Source organism: Equus caballus, chromosome 2 (genome assembly GCF_041296265.1).
Source record: "Equus caballus isolate H_3958 breed thoroughbred chromosome 2, TB-T2T, whole genome shotgun sequence".
In the NCBI taxonomy this organism is placed as follows: domain Eukaryota; kingdom Metazoa; phylum Chordata; class Mammalia; order Perissodactyla; family Equidae; genus Equus; species Equus caballus.
In genome coordinates this window covers 88,417,557-88,444,008 of record NC_091685.1, presented here as the reverse complement: position 1 = coordinate 88,444,008, position 26,452 = coordinate 88,417,557, and the positions used below count along the sequence as shown (strand labels likewise).

The 26,452-nt window shown below is 34.7% G+C and overlaps 1 protein-coding gene across 5 annotated transcripts in view; it reads right to left on the bottom strand.

The window, feature by feature from the left end:
- The window catches only part of LRBA (LPS responsive beige-like anchor protein), a 709,727-nt gene that overhangs the window by 563,461 nt on the left and 119,814 nt on the right, over positions 1–26,452 (bottom strand). For all 5 annotated transcript variants that reach the window (XM_070261528.1, XM_070261527.1, XM_070261529.1 and 2 more), the window contains exons 14-17: positions 24,007–24,175; positions 21,395–21,474; positions 20,021–20,083; positions 17,866–17,963 (exon numbers count right to left, since the gene is read on the bottom strand). In XM_070261528.1, the coding sequence (XP_070117629.1) occupies positions 17,866–17,963; positions 20,021–20,083; positions 21,395–21,474; positions 24,007–24,175 (410 nt within the window). The remainder of the gene's footprint in view (positions 1–17,865; positions 17,964–20,020; positions 20,084–21,394; positions 21,475–24,006; positions 24,176–26,452) is intronic.

Below are 26,452 nucleotides of genomic sequence, written 5' to 3'. Positions count from 1 at the left end.
GTAATGTTTGTTCTCAGACCACAATGGAATTAAACTAGAAATCAGTAACAGAAAAAGAGCTGCAGAATCTCAAAATACTTGGAGATTAAATAACAACTCTAAACATGTAGTTCAAAGAAGAAATCTCAAGAAAAATTAAAAGCACTTTCAACAAAAGAAAAATGAAAGGGGCCGGCCCCATGGCCGAGTGGTTAAGTTCACGCACTCCGCTTTGGCAGTCCAGGGTTTTGCCAGTTTGGATCCTGGGCACGGACAAGGCACCGCTCATCAAGCCATGCTGAGGCAGCAACCCACATGCCACAACTAGAAGGACCCACAACTAAAAATATACAACTATGTACTGTTGGGCTTTGAGGAGAAAAAGGAAAAATAAAATCTTTAAAAAAAGAAAACTGAAAACACAATTTATAAAAATCTGTGGGATGCAGTGAAAGCAGGCTTACAGAGAAATTTATAGCATTGAATGCATATGTTAGAAAAGAAGATCTAAAATCAATAATTTAAGTTTCCACCCTAGTAAATTAGAAAAAGAAGAGAAAATTCAATCCAAAGTAAGCAAGAGAAAAGAAACAAGTGTTAGAGTAAAAATCAATGAAATTGAAAAAAGGAAATCAATGGAGAAAAATAACAAAACCAAAACCTGGTTCTTTGAAAAAAGATCAATAAAATCAATGAGCTTCTAGCCAGGCTAACAAAGATAAAAGAGAGAAGACACACTTAACTAATATCAGAAATGAAACGGGATATCATTACAAATCCCATGGACATATAAAGGATAATAAAGGAATACTATGAATAATTCTATGCCAACAAATTCTAAACATAGATAAAATGGAACAATTCCTTAAAAGACACAATATCCAAAACTCATACAATAAAAAATAAATGATCTGAATAGGCTTATATCAACTAAAAATTTTGAACCAATAATTAATAACCTTTCAAAATGCAAAGTACCAAGCCCAGATGAGTTCACTGATTAATGCTATCAAGTATTTAAAGAAGATATTATACCAGTTCTCTGTAACCTCCTTCAGAATATAGAAGCAGAAAGAATACTTCTTAACTCATTCTATGAGACACCATTACCTTACACCAAAACCAGAAAAAGACATTAGAGGGAAACTACAGACCAATCTCTCTCACTAATAAAGATTTAAAAACCATCAACAAAATATTAGCAAATAAAATTCAAAAAAGTGTAAAAAGAACTATATACCATGACCAAGTGAGATTCATCCCAGGTATGGAAGGTTGGTTCAACACTTGAAACGCATTTAATATATATAATTCATCACATCAACAGATAAGAAAGAAAAATTACTGATCATATCAGTAGAAGCAGAAAAAGCATTTGACAAAATCAAACACCCATTCATATTAAAAACTCTAAATAAAATAAGAATAGAAGGAAACTTTCTCAAGTTGATGAGGACTACCTATAAAAAACCTACAGATAATATAATACTTCATGGGAAGAAATTTGAAACCTTCCCATTAAGATCAGGTACAAGGAAAGAATGTCCCCTGTCACCATTCCATCTCAACGTCACACTGGAAGTTCTTGCTAAAGCAAATAAATGGTATAGAGATTATGAAGAAACACAAAATTGTCTTTGTTCACAGATGACATGATGTTCTATCAAGAAAATCTAGAAGAACTGACCAAAAAGTCATGGAACTAATAAGTAATTATAGCAAGACTGCAGAATACAAAGTTAATACACAAAAGTCAACTGCTATCCTATATATCAACAATGAACAAGTGGAATATGAAATTTAAAACACAACAGCGGCCGGCTCTGTGGCCAAGTGGGTAAGTTCACACGCTCCACTTCAGCAGCCCAGGGTTTCACTGGTTCAGAGTCTGAGCGTGGACATGGCACCACTCATTAGGCCATGCTGAGGTGGTGTCCCACATGCTACAACTAGAAGGACCCACAACTAAAATATACACCTATGTGCTGGGGGCATTTGGGGAGAAAAAGCAGGAAAAAAAAAAAAGATTGGCAACAGTTGTTAGCTCATATGCCAAGCTTTAAAAAAATTAAAAATAAAAAAACACAATACCATTTACATTACCACCCAAAAGAATGAAACACTCATGTATATACCAACTAAAATACACACAAGATCTATACGAGAAAAACTACAAAACTGATGAACAAAATCAAAGAACTAAATAAATGGAGAGAAAATCCATGTTCATGGATAGGAAGACCCAGTATCTCAAGATCCCAGTCCTTCCCAACTTGACCTATAGATTCAATGTAATTGCAATCAAATCCCAGCAAGTTATTTTACAGATAACAGCAAACCATTCTAAAGTTTATATGAGGAGCAAAAGTCGAGAATAGTCAATAAAATATTCAAGGAGGAGAACAAAGTTGTAAGACTGATGCTATGTGACTTCAAGACTTACTATAAAGCTACAATCAAAGTAATCAAGACAGTGTAGTATTAATAAAAGAATAGACAAAGAGATCAATGGAACAGAAAAGAGAGCCTACAAAAAGACCCACATAAATATAGTCAACCAATCTTTGACAAAGGAGAAGCAAAGGCAATACAATGGACCAAAGATACTGTTTTCAACAAATGATCCTGGAACAACTGAACATCTACATGCGAATAAATGAATCTAGACACAGACCTCGCATCCCTCATAAAAATTAACTCAAAATGGACCTAAACATAAAATGCAAAACTATAAAACTCCTAGAAGACAACATGGGAGAAAATCTAATTGACCTTGGTTATGGTGATGTGTTTTTGGATACAACACCAAAGACACAATCCACAAAAGAAATAATTGATAAGTTGGACTTCATTAAAATTAAAAATTTCTGCTCTACAAAAGAAAATATCAAGAGAATTAGAAGACAAGACAGACTGTGAGAAAATACTTGCAAAAGACACATCTGACAAAAGACTGTTACACAAAATAGATAAAAAATTCTTAAAACTCAACAATAAGAAAACAAACAATTTGATTAAAAAATGACGCAGCGGTTAAGTTCGCACATTCCACTTCAGTGGCCCGGGGTTCGCTGGTTCAGATCCCAGGAGCGGGCATGGCACTGCTTGGCAGGCCATGCTGCGGTAGGCATCCCACGTATAAAGTAGAGGAAGATGGGCATGGATGTCAGCTCAGGGCCAGTCTTCCTCAGCCAAAAGAGGAGGATTGGCAGCAGATGTTAGCTCAGAGCTAATCTACCTCAAAAAAAAAAAAAGGTGGGGCCAATGAATTGAGACACTTCATCAAAGAAGATATATACAGACAGCAAATAAGCATGTAAGAAGATGCTCCATACTATATGTCATCAGAGAAATGCAAACTAAAATAACAATGACAAACCACTACACATCTATTAGAAAAGCCAAAATCCAGAAGACTGACAACACAAATGCTGGTGAGGACAGGGAGCAATAGGAACTCTCATTCATTGCTGGCGGGAATGTAAAATGATACAGCCACTTTGGAAGACAGTTTGATAGTTTCTTACAAAACTAAATATACTCTTACCATACAATCCAGGAATCACACTCCCTGGAATTTACCCAAAGGAGTTGAAAGTTTATGTCCACAAAAAAACCTGCACATGCATGTTTACAGCAGCTTTAGTCATAATTGCCAATACTTGCAAGCGATCAAGATGTCTTGCAATATGTATTCACATAATTAAACTGTAGATATCCAAATACTGGAATATTATTCAGCCCTAAAATAAACGAGCTATCAAGCCATAAAAAGACATGAAGGAAACTTAAATACATATTACTAAGTGAAAGAAGCCAATCTGAGAAGGCTACATGATGTATGATTACAACTATATGACATTTTGGAAAGGGCAAATTTTCTATGAAAACAGCAAAAGATCAGTGGTTACCAGGGCTTGGGGGGCAAGTAGGGGGTGTAGAGAAGGGATGAAGAAATGGTGCACAGAGGATTTTTAGAGCAGTGAAAAGACTCTGCATGATACCATAATGATGGATGCATGCCACTATACATTTGTCCAAATCCACAGAATGCATAACATCAAGAAGGAACCACAGGGGCCGGCCCGGTGGCGCAGCGGTTAAGTGTGCACATTCTGCTTCTCGGTAGCCTGGGGTTCACCAGTTCGGATCCTGGGTGCAGACATGGCACCACTTGGCACGCCATGCTGTGGTAGGCGTCCCACATATAAAAAAAAGTAGAGGAAGATGGGCACAGATGTTAGCTCAGGGCCAGGCTTCCTCAGCAAAAAAGAGGAGGACTGGCAGTAGTTAGCTCAGGGCTAATCTTCCTCGGAAAAAAAAAAAAGAATGAACCATAATGTAAACTATGGACTTTGGGTGATTATGATGTATCAAGGTAAGTTCATCAACTGTATCACTGGGGATGTTGATAATGGAGGAGGCAATACATACGTAGCAGCAGAGGGTATATGAGAAATCTCTAAACCTTCTCAATTTTCTTGTAAACATAAAATGGCTCTTAAAAAAATCTGCTTGTCTCACACTAGTTATTGTTCCTTTTAATGAAGACTAAGAAATGAGAACAAATTGGAATATTTAGGAACTACAGTGACTTTTCCATGCTATATGGCATAAAGCTAGCTTGGAGATATATTTCTTCTCTACTACAGGCTTACCAATACCCTGTGGAGGTTATCAACATCTTTTTTTAAGTCAATACATAGAAATTATCATTTAATGGTCACATATATTTAAATTTGTATATAATTCTCACCATGCAAAGCAAGGGAAGAGGGTAATGAATAATAACGACAACAGGTAATAAATGATAACCAAAACTAATTACAAAAGTAAAAAGATTTAAAGAACAAAGATACCTAAAAATAAATTTCACATTCAATTCTCAAAAGTTATATAGTAGTATAAATTAACTTTTTAAAAAACCTCTGAGGCCATTCAGCCATAGGCCACTGATTTGAGTAAAAGCAAAATTTGAGTATAATAAAAATTTGAGTTTTATAAACAAAGTTCAACTGATTCATTATAGCATTTCTTTCTTCACAAACACTTTGAAAAAAATTGGAAACTTTTATGACTGTTTTAAAATATTAACATTATCAAGTATCTTTCTAGATAAAAATTTTACTGTTTAATAACTATCTGGAAAAAAAAAGAATTATGAACAAAAAAAGAAGGATCCTCAGAAAAGGAAACAGATGTTTGTTTCCTCTTAAAATATGAATTAAAAGCATCTAATTTCATAACACATTGTAATCTCATAAAATGAGACATCTGAAACTAGTCATTTCTTAATTCAAATTGTATTAACAAAACTATAACAGTCTATCATTAGGCTAATACCAATATATTTATAAATTTCTTGCCTTCAATGATTTCAATTAAGTAAAATAAAAGTCATATTAATTGTTTATAAAAGAAATATTAACAGAAGTTTAACACTGGTTTAAAAACCGCAACACTCTAAAATATTTTAACATAGCAAAAATCTGTTTGCTATAGCTTAAATTAACAAATATCTTTGGTTAAAATCACAATGATTTCATCAAAAGATGAGCTCCAAATACAACTGTCTAATCACTTCCAAAAGTTTTATTAGGATTACTAACATGAAAGACAAAAACGACTTGAATTAGATCTATAAGCCTATTATTTATTCTACAACAACTTTTAAATGTTGAACCTTTCTCACTAAAGCAGAATCCAATTAGCTTATTTGATCTACTACACATAACCACTAAATTTTGTAAAACTTAAGCGAGTCTATTTGCTCAAAGTTTAGTCCCTATTTAATACAAAAAATATTCCTTATATAACAGGAGAAAAATCCCAGACTGCTTCAATGACATTTATATATTTTCCTAGTTATAAAAAAATTTATAAACACATGTACATTTCTCTATTGGAAACACAGAAAAGTATAAGGAAGATAAACTAGCACTGGTGATCTAGTGGTTAAGATCCAGCACTCTCACTGCTGCCACTCGGGTTTGTCCACCGGTCAGAAAACCACACCACCCTTCCATGAGTTAACATACTTTGGTGGCTGCATGTTGCTGTGATGCTGAAAGCCATGCCACCGATATTGCAAATACCAGCAGGGTCACCCATGGTGGAGAGGTTCCAGCAGAGCTGCCAGACTAAGAGAGACCTGGCCACCCACTGCCGAAAAAACTGGCCATGAAAACCCTATGAATAGCAGGAGAGCATTGTCTGATATAGTGGTGGAAGGTGAGAGGATGGCAGAAGAAGACAGGGCAGGGTTCCACTCTGATATACACAGGGTTGCTAGGAGTCAGAATTGACTTGACGGCGCTAACAACAAAAAATAAAAAAGATAATATGTGGTAACCCATAAGGAGTACTAATAAAATTGGGGAATATTTTCATGTAATCTATTGCACTCTGATTATACACATATAAAGAAATATGTATAGATATTCTATATATGTCTATCTTTTAAATTTGAATGTACTGTGGCATGTACACTATCACATTTTCAATGAAGGAAATAGTATTCAGGTAATAGAAAAACTAGAAAGAATAATTTCAATAGTTACAGATTATTTCAATCTGTTTACAGATATTAGAAGATACAATAAAAGCTCATTAACCTAGACGCCAAAAATTAAAAATTTAGAACTTAAAATCTAAGCAGGGCATATGATGTAACTGACACTGAATCAGAAAACACAGTCAATTCTAATGAAGATAAGTGCTCCAAGATATCTAAGATAATATTTAAATGATGTGATGGTAGAGATTAATTCATGTTTAACAAATAAATGTAGAAATTTCTGTCATCTGATGGAAATTAAATTGCCACTTATAATTTGGAAATGCTACTTTTGCAGTCTGGCATTCCTTTATTTCGTACCAACAAAGACTACCCTTTCTCCAATTTTCTCCAGTTTTTTCAGTTTGAACCTATGTTATACACCGTTTGACTTTCAGTTAATAAGAAAGCGTCACTAAATCCACCTCTGCTCTTTTCATGTTGGCCTTTAAAAATTATGGTACTATATATATTAGATATCAATGTATCCAAAAACAGACAATGAAATTATGTAGCAATACTCCATATGGATTTCCTCTCTCTCTTTAAATCATATAAAAAAAAAGGAAAGAAAAAGAAAAAGAGCCACAAGTTAGAAAATTTCATACTGAATTTTTGGACCCAAGGTCTATTTCCACAGAATTCCAATGAGATTAAAGGAACTACTCATCATTTCCAAGTTATTTTTAACCTATATAACTAATATAAATATTTAATAAATCTCTTTATCTCGTGTTTAAAAGTAACTGAACCACATATATTTTAGATGAGACTAATCACATTTCCATATATTAGTCTAAGTTACAGACTTTTCATTTGTTTACAAGTAACAAATAAAAGACTGAAAAAGTACCAAAATTTAAAACATACTACCAAAACAAATTAGGGGGAATGACTTCTACTAATGCCAACAGGGCAGTCAACATCTTCCCTCGAAAAAAAGAAAGAAAAAACACTAAACAAAACTTTCACATGGAGGGGGTCGACCTGGTGGTATAGTGGTTAAGTTCGTGAACTCAGCTTCGGTGACCAGGGGTTACAGGTTCAGATCCCAGGCAGAGACCTAGCACCACTCTTCAAGCCAGGCTGTGGCAGCATCCCATATACAAAATAGAGGAAGACTGACACAGATATTAGCTCAGCAACAATCTTCCTCAAGCAAAAAGAGGAAGATTGGCAGCAGACGTTAGCTCAGGGCTGATCTTCCTCACAAAAAAAAAAAAAAAAAGTTAAAAAAATTTTTCACATGGAACCATTAGCAAAGTGGAAATCAACCAGAGAAAGAACAAATTGAGAAGCATTTATGCTTGAGAAACTGATACAGATTGAGGTAAGAAAACCAAGAGGCAGTGACCTTGTTGATGGGGCTAACTCCTAAACCACTACCTCAGTTTAGTTGGTGAGAAATATAGTTTTACCAGCGTAGGGCTCACAGCAAAATGCAACAGTGTTACATTCAGAGGGGCAGACTTGATTCAGGGTAAGGAATGAAAATCGGAGTTTTCCAGGTGAAAGCGGCAGACTGGGTTACAAACAAAAGGGGAAAATTTGCAGCCTTGCTCAATCAATGTTTCAGCAGTCAAAATTAACAGTTAACAGCAGACCAGAAAGAAATTTAACAGGCAGATGCTAAAAGTGAGAGTCATAGAAGGACTGAGATTAAGTTCTCCACAAATACCCAGCTGACTGGGAAGGTACATATGTATAGGAGAGACATGAGCAGCTGACTGAAAAGAGAAAGCCAAGGGAGACTAGAGAAGTAGACACAACTTCAAATGCAATTCCTAAACACACACAGATCATGAGAGAGTGTGGACCTTATGGGCCTAAGGTATTTGATCACACTTCTACCTAAATCATTGGTTGGCATCTAAGACATGTAGAAACACAGGCAACCCTAAGACTCCTGGGAAGGAAGGAAGGAATGAAGAAACAAAGGGAGGGAGGGAGTGCGGGTGAAAGAAAAAGAAAGAATATAATAAAAAATAATGAGCAGAGAAACCAGAAGCTGCACACTACGGAGAAGACAAAACATGGAGATTGGAGAAGGCAAATTACTAAAACAAACAAAAAAACAAAAAACCAATAACACATGGAAAAACAAAACACAGTCCAGAGTTGCTATAAAATTTATCCAAAATGCTCAGTTTTCAACCAAAATTACTACACATGCAAAGGAACAAAAAAAATGTGACTCAATCAGGAAAAAAGCAGTCAATCAAAAATGACTCAGAAGGCCCAAATGTTTAGATTTTACAAAGACTTCAAAAGATATGTAATAAATATGTTCTACAAATTTAAAAAGGTCATGTTTAAAAAATTAAAAGAAAACAGATTAACAATGAGTTAGCGATTAGGAAATTTCAATAGAGACAAACTATAGAACAGCACCAAATGGAAATTCTAGAGTTGAAAAGTACATTAAGCAAAATCAAAAATTCACAAGAGGTGCTTAACAGCAGATTCAGATGGCAAAAGAAAGAATCTGTGACCTTCAAGAGAGATTAATAGAAATTATCCCATCTGAAGAACAGAGAAAATAAAGATGAAAGAAAAATTAACAAACCTTTAGAAACCTGTGAGACAATGTAGTACACACATACCTCATTTATTGCACTTAGCAGATATTGCATTTTTCACAAATTAAGTTTGTGGCAAGACTGCATCAAGCAAGTCTGTCGACGCCATTTTTCCCCATAGCATTTGCTCACTTCATGCCTCCCTGTCACATTTTGATAATTCTCATAATATTTCAAACTTTTTCATTATTATTATATTTGTTATAGTGATCCGTGATCAGTGATCTTTGATCTTACTACTATAACCATTTTGGGGCCACAAACTGTGACCATAAAAGATGGTGAACTTAACCAATGAATGTTATATGTGTTCTGACTGATGCACCAGTTGGCTGTTCCCCCATCTCTCTCTCTCCCTCTTCTCGGGCCTTCCTATTCCTTGAGATAAAACAATATTGATTAGGCCAATTAACAACCCAACAATGGCCTCTAGGTGTTTAAGTGAAAGGAAGAGTCTCAAATCTCTCACTTTAAATCAAAAGCTGGAAATGATTAAGCTTAGTGAAGTAGGCATGTTGAAAGCCAAGAGAGGCTGAAAGCTAGGCCTCTTGCACCAGTTAGCCAAGTTGTGAATGCAAAGGAAAAGTACTTAAAGGAAATTAAAAATGCTACTCCAGTGAACACAGGAATGATAAGAAAGCATAAAGCCTAATCCTGATACGGAGAAAGTTTTAGTGGTCTGGATAGAAGATCAAATCAGCCACAACATTCCCTTAAGGCAAAGCCAAATCAAGAGCAAGGCTCTAACTCTCTTCTATCCTGTGAAGGCTGAGAGAGGGTAGGAAGCTGCAGAAGAAAAGTTTAAAGCTACCAGAGGTTGGTTCATTAATTTTAAGGAAAGAAACCATCTCTATAACATAGAAGTGTAAGGTGGAGCAGCAAGTGCTGATGTAGAAGCTGCAGCAAGTTATCCAGAAGATTTAGCTAAGATAATTAATGAAGGTGGCGACATTAAACAATAGATTTTCAATATAGATGGAACATCCTTATATTGGAAGAAGATGCCATCTAGGACTTTCATCACTAGAGAAGAGAAGTCAATGCCTGGCTTCAAAGCTTCAAAAGACAGGCTGACTCTTTTGTTAGGGGCTCAAGCGGCCTGTAACTTTAAGTTGAAGACAGCGTTCACTTACCATTCTGAAAACCCTAGGCCCTGAAGAATTATGCTAAATCTACTCTGCCTGTGCTCTATAAATGGAACAACAAAGCCTGGATGACAACACATCTGTTTACAACATGGTTTACTGAATATTTTAAGCCCACTGCTGAGACCTACTGCTTAGAAAAAACACTTCTTTCAAAATATTATTGTTCATTGACAATGCACCTGGTCACCCAAGAGCTCTGATGGAGATGTACAATGAGATGAATGTTGTTTTCATGCCTGCTAATACAACATCCATTCTTCAGCCCGTGAATCAATGAGTAATTTCAACTTTTGAGTCTTATTCAAGAAACACAATTCACAAGGCTATAGCTGCCACAGATAGGGAATCCTCTGATGGATCTAGGCAAAGTAAATTGAAAACCTTCTGGAAAGGATTCAACATTCTCGATTCCATTACAAACATTCATGATTCACGAGAAGAAGTCAAAATATCAAGAGTAACAGGACTTTGGAAGAAGTTGCTTCCAATCCTCATGGATGACTTTGACAAGTTCAAGACTTCAGTGGAGGAAGTAACTAAAGCTGTGGTAGAAATAGCAAGAGAACTAGAATTAGAAGTGGAGCCTGAAGAGGTGACTGAATTGCTGCAATGAGAGTTGCTTCTAATGGATGAGCAAAGAAATTGGTTTCTTGATATGGAATCTATTCCTGGTGAAGATGCTGTGAAGACTGTTGAAATGACAACAAAGTATTTAGAATATTATATAAACTTAGTCAATAAAGCAGCAGCAGCAGTGTTACAGAGGATTGACTCCAATATTGAAGGAAGTTCTACTGTGGATAAAACGCTATCAAACAGCATCAAATGCTACAGAGAAGTAGTTCACAAAAGGAAGAGTCAATAAATGTGGCAAATTTCACTGTAGTCTTATTTTAAAAAGTTGCCACAGCCACCCCAGCCTTTAGCACCACCACCCTGATCAGTCAGCAGCCATCAACATCAAGGCAAGAGCCTCCACCAGCAAAAATATAACTCAGTGAAGGCTCACATGATGGTTAGCATTTTTTGACAATAAAGTATTTTTTTAATTAAGGTATGTATATTGCCTTTTTTAGATATAATGCTATTGCACACTTAAAAGACTACAGTATTGTGTAAACATAATTTTTTGTTTGTTTGTTTTTAATTGCTTTTTCTCCCCAAGACCTCCCAGCACATAGTTGTATATTTTAGTTGTGGGTCCATCTAGTTGTGGCATGTGGGATGCCGCCTCATCAACATGTCCTGATGAGTGGTGCCACATCCACGCCCAGGATCTGAACTGGTGAAACCCTGGGCCACCGAAGCGGAGTGCACGAACTTAACCACTCGGCCACAGGGTCGGTCCCCTAAACATAAGTTTTATATGTACTGGGAAGCCAAAAAATTTGTGTGACTTGCTTTATTGCAATGTTTGCTTTATTGCGGTGGTATGGAACTGAACCTGCAATATTTCCGAGGCATGCTTGTACATAGGTAAAATACAAGTGCTAAAAAAAAGAAGAATGGGTTAGGAAAAAAATATCTAAAGAAATTATGTGAAAAAACTTCCAAAATTTGATGAAAAAACATTAACATGCATATCCAAGAACTTACTAAACCACAAAAGATTAAAAACAAAGAGAATCACAACTAAATAAAACATAGTCAAAATCTAAACACAAAGTAAAAAACTCAAAAGCAAGAGAAAATTAACTCAAGACATACAGAAGAACAACAATATAATACATGGCTGACATCTCATCACAAATAGTAGAGACCAAAAGTCAATGGAACCACAGTCAAAGTGCTAACAGAAAGAAAACTATTCATTAAGATTTTATATTCAGCATAATTATTGCCCAAAAATAAAAGCAAATAAAAATATTCCCAGATAACCAGCCTGAGAAAATTGATTGCTAGCAGACATGTCTTGCAAGAAATAATAAAGTCCACCAAGATGAAAAGAAATACAATAATATTATAAAACCATTAAATAGAAAATAATTTTTAAAAAAGAAAACTACAAAATCAATGGGTGGGGCCAGCCCAGTGGTGTAGTGGTTAAGTTTGCACGCTCTGCTTTGGCAGCCCGGGGTTCGCAATTTGGATCCCAGGTACAGACCTACACACCACTCATCAAGCCATACTGTGGCAGCATCCCACGTACAAAACAGAGGAAGACTGCCAAGATGTTAGCTGAGGGACAATCTTCCTCAAGCAAAAAGAGGAACAATGGCAACAGATGTTAGCTCAGGGACAATCTTCTTCACCAAAAAAGTCAACAGGGTTACTGGTCCAACCAAGATAGAGTAAGCCTAATATAGCCTCTCTGTCTTGAGTATTAGAAGTAACTATGGAAAAGAATACAAAAAGCAATTTCCTAAGTACTCTGAAGACTAAACAAAATGAGATGCATCAGTGTAGGTGAGTTAAAACTTGGAGAAATACCCATCGTGGAGGTAAGAGTCTCAATTTCTACTTTTCCCTCGTAAATCTGACCTAAGAGTGGACCCCCTGGTCTCAGAGTTGGATGTCAGAAGCTCAGGTGCATAATATTCAAAGAAAAATTATCCTCTAGTTAGAGGAACTAAGAAAATGGGTCTCCATAGGATAGATAGGGTAGGGCAAGTCCTGAATAGGAGCAAATGGGAAAGAAGGAATCCTGAAAAATCTGCATAAAAACCCACAAAAGCCCTAAACTGACCCAAGATACGCACATGTGTAGGGCATACCCAGACCAGAATAGCAAAGTCTTTCTAAATTGAAAGAAGATTTGAATTATCACTGGATTCTCAGCCTAATCCCCAAGTGGTACATGTGCAAGAAAGACCCAAAGCAGGACAACAGATTTTTTAAATGAAGTGACACTGGAACCACCACCCACAGAGGACAGGTATAACTTAAAGTCTGACCCTTTCTGCTAAAAAAAATTTTAAAAACAAAATTAACACTTGTCAGAAGATTATAACAAGACACAGAGTTTATAAAAGATAACACTTACAACGTCCAGGACACAGTAAAAAAATTACTCAACATACAAAGAACCAAAAAATGTGACCCTTTCTCATAGGAAAAGACAATGAACAGATGCTGATGAGATGGGCAAATTTCTGAAACTATCATACAAAGCTTTTAAAAGAGGTATTATAACTACACTCCAGAAGGTAAAGATAAACACAGTTAAATGGTTCCGAAAATAGAGCTCTCATCAAAAAAAAAGCAAAAGTATAAAAATTAACCATATTGAAATTATACATTTGAAATCTTCAATAACTGAAATAAAATATTCATGAGACAGGCTCAATATCAAAACAGAAAAAGGCAAAGAAAAAGTTCATAGATGTGAATATCAGGTTTATCAAACGTATCAAGTTTCTATATCAACAGAAAGCATCAAATGTGAAGAACAAAGAGAAAAAAGATTGAAATAAACTAAAAAGAGATTTAAGGAGATGTGCATCAAAAGTTCTAATGTTCACGGCACTAGAAACACAACATGAAAAGAGAAAGATATAACTGAAACAAAAAAAAAATCTCAAAATAAGGGCTTAAAACTTCCCAAATTTGGTGATAAGAACAAAGAAAACCATAATGAAATTGCACGGGGTGGGGGAAGGGAGCTAAAGAACATGTCTTGCAAGCAAGTACAAAAGTCTAGTACATTATATTTAGCAAAGAAAGATTTCAATTACCTTAGATTTCTCATTAGAAACCATAGATGCCTGAAGACAGTGGGAAAATATTTTAAAGTACTTAAAAAAGAACTAGAAACACAGATTCTACATGCAGCAAAAATATCCTTAGGTGATGAAGGCCAAATAAGAACATTTTCAGAGGAAAAACTAAGAAATTACATTTCCAGCAAAACTGCTCAACAAGAGGTACAGCCCCAGTGGCCTAGTGGTTACGTTCAGCACACTCCACTTCAGCAGCCTGGGTTCAGTTCCCAAGTACAGACCGACAACACCCATCTATCATTGGCCATCCTGTAGTGGTGGCTCACATATGAAAAAAGAGGAAGACTGACAACAGATATTAGCTCAGAGTGAAACTTCCTCAGCAAAAACAAAAACAAAAACAAAAATAAAAAACCCAAAAAACTGCTCCACAACAAATGCTAATTGAGTTCTTAAGGAATGAAGGAAAAGCAAAAAAATTATAACTCTCTGGATAAATATAAAAGTTTGTTCTCTTAAATTCTTTAAACTACATAAAACAAGTGAAACTAAAAATTATAACATTGTCTAGAGAGGCTTACAATACATTAGATGTAATAAGGAACAACAGTGGAAGTTAAAGGGATCAATATAGTTGCAGTGGCTCTATATTTTACTCAAAAAAGTAAAACATGAACTCTAAATGGACTGTGAAATCTCTAGAGAAACCACTAAAAAAATTACAGAGACAGATCCAAAACCAATAGATTAATTTTAAAAGAATACTAAAAGAATTCAATTACAAAGAACACAGGAGAGGGAAACAGAAAAAAATTACACTTGGACAAATAAATAAAATGCTAGATGAAAATAAAGCCATATCAATAATTACATTAAAAGTAAACAGATTGTGTTTAGACTTAAACACAACGAAAAGACTGAGTTTCTCAGAGTACATTTAAAAAAATAAAACATACAACTATACTTGTGTATTACTCATGATTATCCACAGAAGGAAAACCAACAGGATGTGTATACATAGAGAGAGATTCATTTTAAGGAACTGGCTCATGCAATTGTGGAGGCTTACTAAATCCAAAATCTACAGGGCAGACAAGTACTCTGGACATTGAGGAAAAAGCTCTAGTTCAAGCCCAAAGGCATTCTGTTGGCAGAATTCCCTTTTCTTGGGGAAGAGGTAAGTCTCTGCTCTATTAAGGGCTCCAACTGATTTAATGAGGCCCATCCACATAGTTGACAGTAACTTGATTTACTCAAAGTCCACCAATTTAAATAACGATCTCATCCAAAATATACCTTTATAAAAATATCCAGAATAATGTTTGACCAAATATCAAGGCACTGTGACCCTGCCAAGCTGACACAAAATTAGCCATCACATTTGTGTCAACAAGAAATTCAATTAAATACAAAGATATAGATAAATTAATAAAAGGATGGGAAAAAAGATATACCATGCAAACCCAAAGCAAAAGAAAGCTGGATTAGCTATATACATATCAAACTAGGTAGATTTCAGATCCAGAGATATTTCCAGGAATAAAAAAGGAAATAACAATTATAAAAGCACCAATTTCCCAGAAAGACATAAAAATCTTAAAGATGGACTTAATATCAGACTTAAAATACATGAAGTAAAAAATGATAAAACTGCAAAGAAAGAAAAATAGGAGAAACACAATTATAGTTAGAGATTTCAACAATCATATCTCAATAAATGATAGAACATGTAGAGAAGCCTCAATAACGACAGATGATTTGAAGAACATTATCAACCAACTGAGCCTGATTGACATTTACAGAACACTCCATCCAACAACATCAGAATACACATACTTTTCCACTGTGCATGGAACATTTACTGAGATATACCATATTCTGGACCATAAAGTAAGTCTCAATAAATCTAAAAATATTCAGGTCACACAAAGATGCTCACAGACTACAACAGAAATAAATTAAAATTCAAATATAAAAACATCTCTGAAACACACTTCTAAACAAAACATGGATAAAACAAGAATTGAGAGGAAAAATAAAAGTATTTTGAACTGAGTAAAAATGAGAGGAAACTAAAAGTGCTTTAGGAAGAAATTTATAGCACTAAACATGCCTACATTCAAAAACAAGAAAGATCTCAAAACAGTAACAATCAATAAATCTGATCAACCTCTAGCCAGACTGATCAGGAAAAAAAGAAAGAAGAAAAATTATTAATATGAGCAATGAGAGAGGTGACATCACTACAGGCTCTTCAGATATTTAAATGAAATTAAGGGAACAACTTTATATCAATAAATTTAACAGTTTAGACAAAATAGACAATTTCTTGATAGATACAAACTTAATAAGGCTCATCAAAGAAACAGATAACCTAAACAGCCCTACATCTATTAAAGAAATTGAATTTGTACCTAAAAATACCCCTAGAAAGAAAATTTCACACCTAGATAAGTGCACCAGTAACTTTTAGCAATCATTTAAAAAATTAATAATAATAATTCTATACAAACTCTTCAAGAAAATTGAACAGTAGCAAATACTTCCAAATCATTCTATGAGGCCAGCATTTACTCTGACATTTTAATCAGCAGACTTTGAGTAAAGCAGATTATCCTCCATAATGTGGGTGGGCTTCATCCAATCAGTTGAAGGACTTAATAGAAAAAAGACTGACTTCCCTAGAGCAACAGGGACTCCAGCTAGCAGACTATCTTTAGACTCAAACTGTAACATCAACTCTTACCTGGGTCTCCAGGCTGTCAGCCTACCCTGCAAATTTTGGACTTGTCAGCCTCCACAATCACATGAGCCAATTCCTTAAAATAAATCTCAATATCTCTCCAACTGTTTCTCTTTCATACACACATACACACACACACACACACACACAACCTTTTGGTTTTGTTTCTCTGAAAAATTCTGAAAATACACTCCTTAAGTATAATATATAAAGTCATCTTCTATCTTATACAGAACAAGTATTGGAAGGTACCAAATAAAGGATTTGTAACAGAGAAATGATGGGGAAAATTTATTATAACTAGATCATTAAATTAGTTACTGTAGCTGATCATCCAGCAAAGTAGTTGTTAACTTTTGTGGCCCAAAAACATTTTCATTAAATGCAAGAATTAAAAGTATTCTGTTCCATTACTAATCATTGTTACGGACGAACTGTGTAAACCCCCAATTCGTATGTTAAAACCCTAACCCCCAATGTGGCTGTATTTGGAGATGGGGCCTATAAGGAAGTAATTAAGATTAAACGAGGTTGTAGAGTTGAGTCCCTGATTCAAGAAGATTAGTGTCCTTATAAAAAGAGACCAGAGAACTTGCACTTTCTCTCTCTCTTTCTGTCTGTGCACATGGAAAGAAGAGGTCACATGAACACACAGCAAGAAGATAGCTGTCTGCAACCCAAACGAAGGGCCCTCATCAGACACCAATACTGCTGGCACTTGATCTTGGACTGCCAGCCTCCAGAATCGTGAGAAAATAAATTCATTGTTTAAGCCATCCAGTCTAAGGTATTTTGTTATGGCAGCCTGAGTAGGCTAATACGATGATGATTTGGGATTAGGAGTGGAGGAAGTGATATATAAAGGGAGGATAGAGATCTCTTGGATCACAATTTAACTACTAGTGTTCTAAGACCTAAAGATAACTCTGCTAAAGAATTCGACCTTACAACAGCTATTAAATAGCACTAAGCATTCAAAATACTGGAATGACTTGCCTGAGCTATCTTCACAAATTAAATAGCTTCTATAATTAAAGCTTTCTTCAAAAAAATAACACATGAAATAAAGGGGTCTTACATCTTAACTAATTTTATAATACAAGATCCAGTAACACTTTTCATATCTAATAATCTTTCTATCATTTTCAAACTAATCTCTTATATTAAATATATTAAAATTCTTGACATATTAAACTCTTACCGTATCCCATTCCTTTGGTCAAAAGCAGGTATCATAGAGTTAGGATGTTCTGACATTAATGCAACAAGCAGCTGTAGGACATCCATTAGATTGTCATCCTAAAACCATTTTAGAATTTTTTTTTAAATAAAGAAAAAAAACTTATTTCAACACTGAATACTTCTGAAACAACAGAAATTTCAACGTTAGAAAAAACAAGCAGACATATAAACAATATATACTTGTTTCTAACAAATTTTTCTTTACATCTACATATTCATCTGTATAATTCAAAATACACAGCACCAAATGGCCAAATAATTTAATCAAAAACATAAAATAGCTCTTATATTATACCGTATCAAGATTTCCTAAAGCATATTCTATAGATATAACAGACCTGACTTAACAGGTTTTTTTTTTAAACCTTTTTGTTTATATATCAAGAAATTGGGAAGAAGGGGGAACTAGATTGTTCTTTTCTATCACAGCAAGATATATTAGAGCCTTTAATACGCTAATATATGTTGTGAATCTGGTCATAGTGTTGGGGGCAACATATTATGTACCATTCCCTAAACTTCTTTTACATGGACCATCTTCTTCACTGAGCCTCTCAAGAAACTAGTTCCAAGAGAAGACTTTTTGGAAAATGGTAACTGGATAGTTCTCATCTATTATCTGTTGTCAGGATTGAAAATAGAGATGATCAATAAATGTTTATTGAGTTGACATACTACTATATATGGTATAACTTGATAACATTTACAGAAGAGCACAGGAGCATATATGAGTTCTGAAATCGAACAAGAATTTCAGGAAAATCCTTCACAACCTTTGCATATCAGTAGGGCCTATCTGGGAGACACTGACCCAAAGAGGTAAAAGTGAAGCAGCAGCTGGTTATCTCCTTTGCCCTGCCTCGAGATTTTCACTCACTGTTTTAATTTTTGCCAAGGCAGTACCTGAACACCTAATTCTCAATATGCTAAGTAAATGATCTAGAGATAGGGCACTGAGCCTTTGCAAAAGTGTTATCTGAAGGACCTCAAAGATTTTTGATTTAATAGATTCAGAGAAAACAGAAGATCACTGTGACTTCCAGCTTCTCTCTTATGAAGTACTTCAGTCCCTTAGGATTAACAAAAAACAAAATCACATATAACAGGCTACTAGGAAATTCAATTGAAAATCTTCAACTATTACATCCGGTCAGAAAAATCTAAAAATATAATAGAACACCCGACTCAAGAGGAAAAAGCAAACAAAATCAGTAATGTTTGAGTCAAATGTGATCCAGTCAAGAAATTTAATACATTCTTTTCTGCTCCAATTAACATAAGTCAAAACAATATCTCTCATTTATTAATGATTAAAGAAAGTACTATTTCACACTGTAACAGATATTTATTAACTCACAGGATGTGAATTATAACATAGAAATGTAAATTATCATTTAAAATGTTGAGCTTTATTTGAAATTCCACCCATTTCCAAATTTTACTTATTTAAAAAACATTAAATCAGATTATTTAGTCAGATTACATCTGGCACATATTACATTTTCCCACTGATAAAAAATAAAGAAAAAACCCCAGGGCATTTCAACCAATTTATTTTTCAACCTCTTTTTCAACCACATAATTTTATATCCCATTACAAATGAGTTAATTTAATACTATTTGAATATGCAAAATCAGTGGTAAGATTGTATTATGAATTTAAATATCCAATCATATTTAATCATTTTATGTTTTGTTTTTTTTTATTTTTTAAAGATTGGCACCTGAGCTAACAACTGCTTTTTTTTTTCCCCCTGCTTTATCTTCCCAAACCCCCCGTACATAGTTGTGTATCTTAGCTGCAGATCCTTCTAGTTGTGGGATGTGGGACGCCGCCTCCACGTGGCCTGACGAGCAGTGCCATGTCCGCGTCCAGGATCCGAACCCTGGGCCGCCGCAGCGGAGCGCGCGAACTTAACCACTCGGCCACAGAGCCGGCCCCATATTTAATCATTTTAAATGAGGGTTGCTAAGATTTAATTCTTACATACATTTACTCCCCATTATAGTTATGTCATTAATGAAATATTTATTTAACCGTTTTTCCTTTAAAAAAAAAGCCCAAAATACAGCGTCAAGAAATAAAATCCCAAAATATAAAATTCAAACGTTACCTCATGCATAGTGAGTAGGTAATTAAGAATGGCCTGCAGTTCATCTTCCTTTACTCCAGAATCCTTTAAAAACATAATACAACTATCTTATAGTTACATTAAAAAACTTTTTTAAGAAAGGAAATTATATACATAGAGTTTTTGACTTAGTCAGTTCCTATAAGTATAAAAAGATAATACAGAATTTAAATTTAAAATAAAAATTGAGGTAAGCACTAAAGACATGCAGTATTCAAGACTATGTGGAAGTCAAAAGAGGTCTGACATCAATACCCTGTTTCAGCACCTTATATAATATGATGACCCATTTCAGAAAGCCACAGAGTCCTGAAGTGAGCAAAAATAATAGTGATAAATAAAAACATATTATCCACAGCTATCACTTCTCTAATACAGAAGACAACTTTTCTATTTATTTTTTCTATTAAATTTGGAGAGTAAACTGAACAGTTTCTAAAATTACCAAGTTAAAATGTCAAGTACTAAAAACAGTAGTAATTTCACTGGGAAAAACACTGCACTTTCAAATATAAACTTAAGTATGAAAATTTTCAACCTACTCTTTCAATTTATTAATAATAAAACAAGCTGCAATTTCTAAAAAGAAGAATAAGAAAGAATTAGGAAACAAACAAAAACATACTAGGAAAATAGAAAAATAGACAATTCAAGGGATAAATTTTTTAATAAATGGAAACAAGGTACCTGAGTCTGAAAGACATACTAAAAGTTAGGCCCACTTACCATAATATTATGTGACAGCTAATAAAGCATTAAAGTGTAAAAAATAAGAAATAAAACGATACAGGAAAATATCAAATAAATTATTGGCAATGAATACTGCCATCTTATAAAACCAAAACACCTTCCTTAAAAATAATATTAAATTTTACTTTACCTATAGTAGCATGATAAGGGACAAAATGAAATCATTTCTAAAGGCTGCTACACCCACCTGGTGCATTTATACAGGAAAATTATTTCTCAAAATCTCAATGTCAGTTACAAGGAGCCTCCTAAAAATGAAATCTCCTTGAGGAGCTTTGTTGACTACTGTATCACCAGTGCCAAGAACATTAGAAGTAATAGAAGCTCAGAAAATATGTGCTGAATGAAACAATGAACACACTTGAACTCCTACAGAAATTCATATAACATATATTACAATCATCAGTCTCCAATTCTGCAATAACATATATCCATATAAGCCCAAGAAAGAACAAAAACCAAACAAGGAAACAAATATCTTTTAAAGTTATTTTCCAGTGCATAACTCTAGTGACAGAGCAAAGAGTAAGTAAACAGAGACTGTACTTTACGTGAAATTATAAGTTACAATCCACACATGCTATAGGATAAGAAGTATAAACTCACCTTCATCACTAATTGCTTAATGAACATTAACAAGAATGCTCGTAGAGAAAGTATTTCTTTTTGATTAGGTCGTGGTCCATCTTTAAACAAAACAAACATATATACACACACATTTAGTTTTTCAAAGACCTCAAAGCTAAATAGAAAACTCTTACTCCCAATAGTTCTTCCACTTATTTATTGAGAAACATAAAGGTCAGTCTCCTAAAGAGTTTCATGTCTCTAGAAAGACAAGCATTCAAACTCACATGCAACCTCACACCACATCCAAATGTACAAAATGGATTATGTTGAGGAGCCAGCCTGGTGGCATAGTGGTTAAGTTCATGCACTCCACTTTGGTGGCCCAGAGTTGGCAGGTTCAGATCCCAGGCACAGACCTACACACTGCTCATCAAGCCATGTTGTGGTGGCATCCCACATACACAACAGAGGAAGACTGGCACAGATGTTAGCTCAGGGACAATCTTTCTCAAGCAAAAAGAGGAAGATTGGCAATGGATGTCAGATCAGGGCCAAGCTTCCTCACCAAAAAAAAAAGGTTTATGTTTAAACTACAATAAAGACTCTTGTTTTTGAATAAGGTCAAAGGAATTACAAAACATAAAAATGAGGTAAATAAAATTTGTACTCAATAATAATATGCACTTATATTTTGTTTTACAAGACTCTGAGAATGTTACTATTGCAACATAAATTTACAAAGGAAAAAGCAAAGGAAAATCTAAACTTTAAATAAAGTGAAATTTAGTATGAAAAAACTTTTTTCTACTGTTACCATTGTGTAAGATAATAGAAAAATCTCAAAAAGTACACCTCAACAAAGTATCGTTCAGGAAGAAGGGAAACATTATGTTGACTGCCTCTGACATCTCCATCTCTTCTTGAAAAAGTCCTCGGTCACACATGGCTCACATTAAAGTCAATTTTCATGTCTCAAACATATAATTCCCAAGTGGAAAGCTTTTGAAACCAAACACCCATTGTTCTAAGATCCTAAGTTAGATACCTGTTTGCCTCACATTTTCTCCAATTTTTCCCCTTACTAATCATTATTTACAGTTAGTTCCTAGACCACCAAAGCATAGGACCACCATGACCTGCAACAGATCAATTAAAATAGGAAGAAAATTGTTTAAAATTTGTTCCACATGACAATGCCTAGAAAAAGAATAGGTTACAGAGTTAGAAAAGACTCACAAAGTTTGTCCAGTTCTCTCACTTGAAGTATGAGATTTCCCCAGAGCCACTAATCAGTTATAAAATCATGGCCAGAATATATACTAACACCCAGGACAATACAAGAGACACCTAGAGCACCATGAAATAGACACTGGGAAATTATGACCTAGTTCTAGATCTGACACAACCTTGCCAGCTTAAACAGATAGTATAAACTCCCTGTGTCCTCACAGCTTTCTAAATTATAAATAGCATATTCTCTGAGAAAAAAATCATTTATTTTGAAAGAGACTTTAAGAAGGATTGTACAAATATGAAACCTTGTCTTTGTAAATCACTGAACAGCCAAAGCCTTAGAGTACAATCAGAATGTATGTTGTATGACTCTCCAGCACCTATTTCCTGATTTCAAGCAATAGCCCTCAATTTTTATCAAAGGACTGAACCCATCCTCACTCTAAGATCATGAATTTTGGAGGTGGAGGGGCCTCCATGTCTGGGCAGTCTGAAGAATACCTGCCACACAGATGGGCACATGATGCAATCAGAGCCAAAGAGCAATAAAGAGACTTTTGCTGGAATTGCTCGTTATAAGCAGCTGCTCTTTTGCTGGACTTAAAGTTGTGAGGATGTGAAGGTAGAGTGGCTGCTTGCTGCTACAAAGGGAGAGAATATATGACAAGAGCCAATACAGAAGAAATGGGAAATGGAGAGACAAATCGGGTCTGAGGGCCATATTCTGAACCGCTGTACCAAGTTCTACTGAAACTGCAAGTTTATATGAGCTGATCAACTCCCTTTTATGATGGAAGCCAGTTTGAAAAAGGTTTTGCAATACTTGCAATCAAAAGAGCCACCCTTTGGTCAAAATTTTTATTTTTACCTCTTCCACAAACTGTTGACATGATGAATGAATATTATCCTTCCAGTAATGTAGTCCTGATTATACAGGAAAATAATACTGAATTTTATACAGGAAAATAATACCAAAATTTTGTGGTTTCATTATATTAGTTATTAGAAGCAGATACTCTCTACTTCTGCAAGAAATCTCCATCTCTCAAAATACACTTTTTTTAATGACTCTGGTTGTAACAATTGGCCTCAGCATCAATACCAGCTGCTAATAAAGAATTTCTTCTCATTTTCAGTGCCTTAACACAATCATTCCAGTCATATTTGTGCCCCAAATAGCTCATACCAGCAAAAGTAGCATTCTTCTATAGAAGTAGCAAGTTATTAACCTCTGGCAACCACAATTTAGAAGAAACTATCAAAATTATCAACAAGATTAAAATAAAATTTTGCCATAATAAGATTTTTAAAACTTCCAGAGTAATGTAATAGCATTGATTAAAACAAAAAAAAAGAAAGAAGAAAATCCTGATTTGCCATATGTTTGAGATAATATATAGAAAGAGATGGTATACCTAATCCTTTTGGGGTAATACCACTTCGATCCTGAGGATTCACTGCCCAGTAGTAGTACTTCAGTGTATGCATGATGAGAAGCACTGTTCCAACTCTCCGAATGGTATTATATATGTTGACTGTACCAATGAACTCCGTGGACAGGTAAGTATAGAGTGTCATCTGAACCTAGAGAATCAAAATGAAGAGCTTAAAGACGTTTACCTCCATTTCCAGTTATACCCTCAGGCTACTTTACATGGACCATACTTGTTTCAAAAATTAAGATGCTGAGCTTGATAACATCCAAGTTAAGAGGTAACACACATCCACTGATAGACATGCAAAGAGCACACACTTCTTATAAAACTAAACCAAATAAACTTTTTTTTACAGTAGCATTATAAAGTAACCTGTCCCAATTATATCAAATTTTTATAGCACTATTCCATGGAAAAAAGTGATTCCTATTTAGCAATCAGCAATTATTCATGAGCATGCATCACTTCTTTATAATAAACTTACTACTTATGCTGTGCACAGTTGTTCTAAAAAGCAAGAATTTTCTCTGTTTTGCAGAAAATCAGAAGCTAGAATAACTCCAAAACAAAAGAAAAAGGAAGTAGGAGTAACTCAAAAGATCAAAAGTAGGAATAAGTTAAAAGAAAGAAAACCATACAAAAACATGTAAAGCCTACCTTAAGAAATATTAGAAAAGCAGAATTCTGCTATAATAGCTCATTACTACAATGATTGTAATCATAACAATACAGTCTCTAAACATGTTTATCAGCTCTGTCCCTCAATTAGGAAAGAATTCTACTAGTCTTATTTCTAAATAAGCAGTCTTAAATAAACACCTAAAAACTTATTAACTTCAAAATACAAGCTCTTAATATGTAAGAAAAAGAATATAAGTGCTGCTCCACCCTGTACATTTCATCTTAACACAAAATTTCAGTGAAATTATGGCTCTAAAATTTACTAAGAACTATATTGTAGTACTTATAGCACCAAAAAAGAAAGACAGGGGTCTGGCCCCGTGGCCGAGCGGTTAAGTTCGCGCGCTCCGCTGCACGCGGCCCAGTGTTTCGTTGGTTCGAATCCTGGGCGCGGACATGACACTGCTCATCAAACCACGCTGAGGCAGCATCCCACATGCCACAACTAGAAGGACCCACATCGAAGAATATACAACTATGTACCGGGGGGCTTTGGGGAGAAAAAGGAAAAAATAAAATCTTTAAAAAAAAAAAAAAAAAAAGAAAGACAGCTTTTGCTCTACTCTCATGTCAAAATCAAGAATTTTTAATTTCATTGCTAGTGGATATATTTTATAAACTGAACAACTTTAAGTAGGGCATATGTACTTTCCCAAACTACTCCTGATCATTTATAATAAAATATTTATGTTACCTTCCTGAACATTGACGGCATTTTCATGTTCAACCCTACAAGATACCCCAGTGTCACCTGGCGATATCTTTAGAGAGCAAAAATTAGGTGCCTATCTTCCAGATTTCCTATAAATAAATAATCAAGACTAAATGAATTAAGGAGTCAATCAGCAACTATCTATGGCAAAGAGTAACAGATACTGAACTCCTTAAAATTGAGGCTTAGAAGATGATTGTAGTTTAGAAAACTATATATATGCTATAATCTACTGATTTGCTGAAAAATAACACTATTTTGATGTAGCTACTGCTCTTCAAATGGATAGGCCCTGTTTGTCATTGAGGCTATATAACACTTTCTATGACATGATTCAAATTCATAACCATGCTATTTTGGTCATTCAGAAAATACTGACTTCCACCTGCATGCATAGTGCTGTATTATGGAACTACAATGGCATACACACTGTCCCTCAGTGGCTGAAATCCAGTTGAGAAGATGAAAAATACACACAAATTTAAGTGAAAAAGCAAAGACGCCTACTGAAAAAGCAGTAGACGCCTACTGAAACGTAAGAAACATAAGAAAAGACACACAGCAATATGTTGCAAAATGAGTGGCACAGAACTATTAAATACTATGAATTCAGAAGGCAGAGAAATTATTATAGGATAATCTAAAAGAATCAAGAAAAGCTTCACTAATAAAGTAGGTATTAAGATAGGCTTTGAAGATAAGTAGTAGGATAGGTAGACAGAACAAAAGAGGAAATTTTAGACAGGAAAAATGGTAGATGACACAAAATTTTTTCCTAGATCTAGAATGATGGTCTTCAATTGTGACTGTGCAATAAAATGCCTGAAAAACATTTTTAAAAAATACTGATGTCTGGGCCCTGTCCCAGACCCATTAAATCAGAATCTAGGGTAGAGGGCATGGGATTCTGTTTCTGTTTTTTTGAAATAACTTCTCCCCACTGATTTTATCAACAAGCAAGACTGAGAACCACTGCTCTAAGATAACCTTTTGATACCTGTCTAGCCATTGAGGATAACTGAGTGTTTAAGC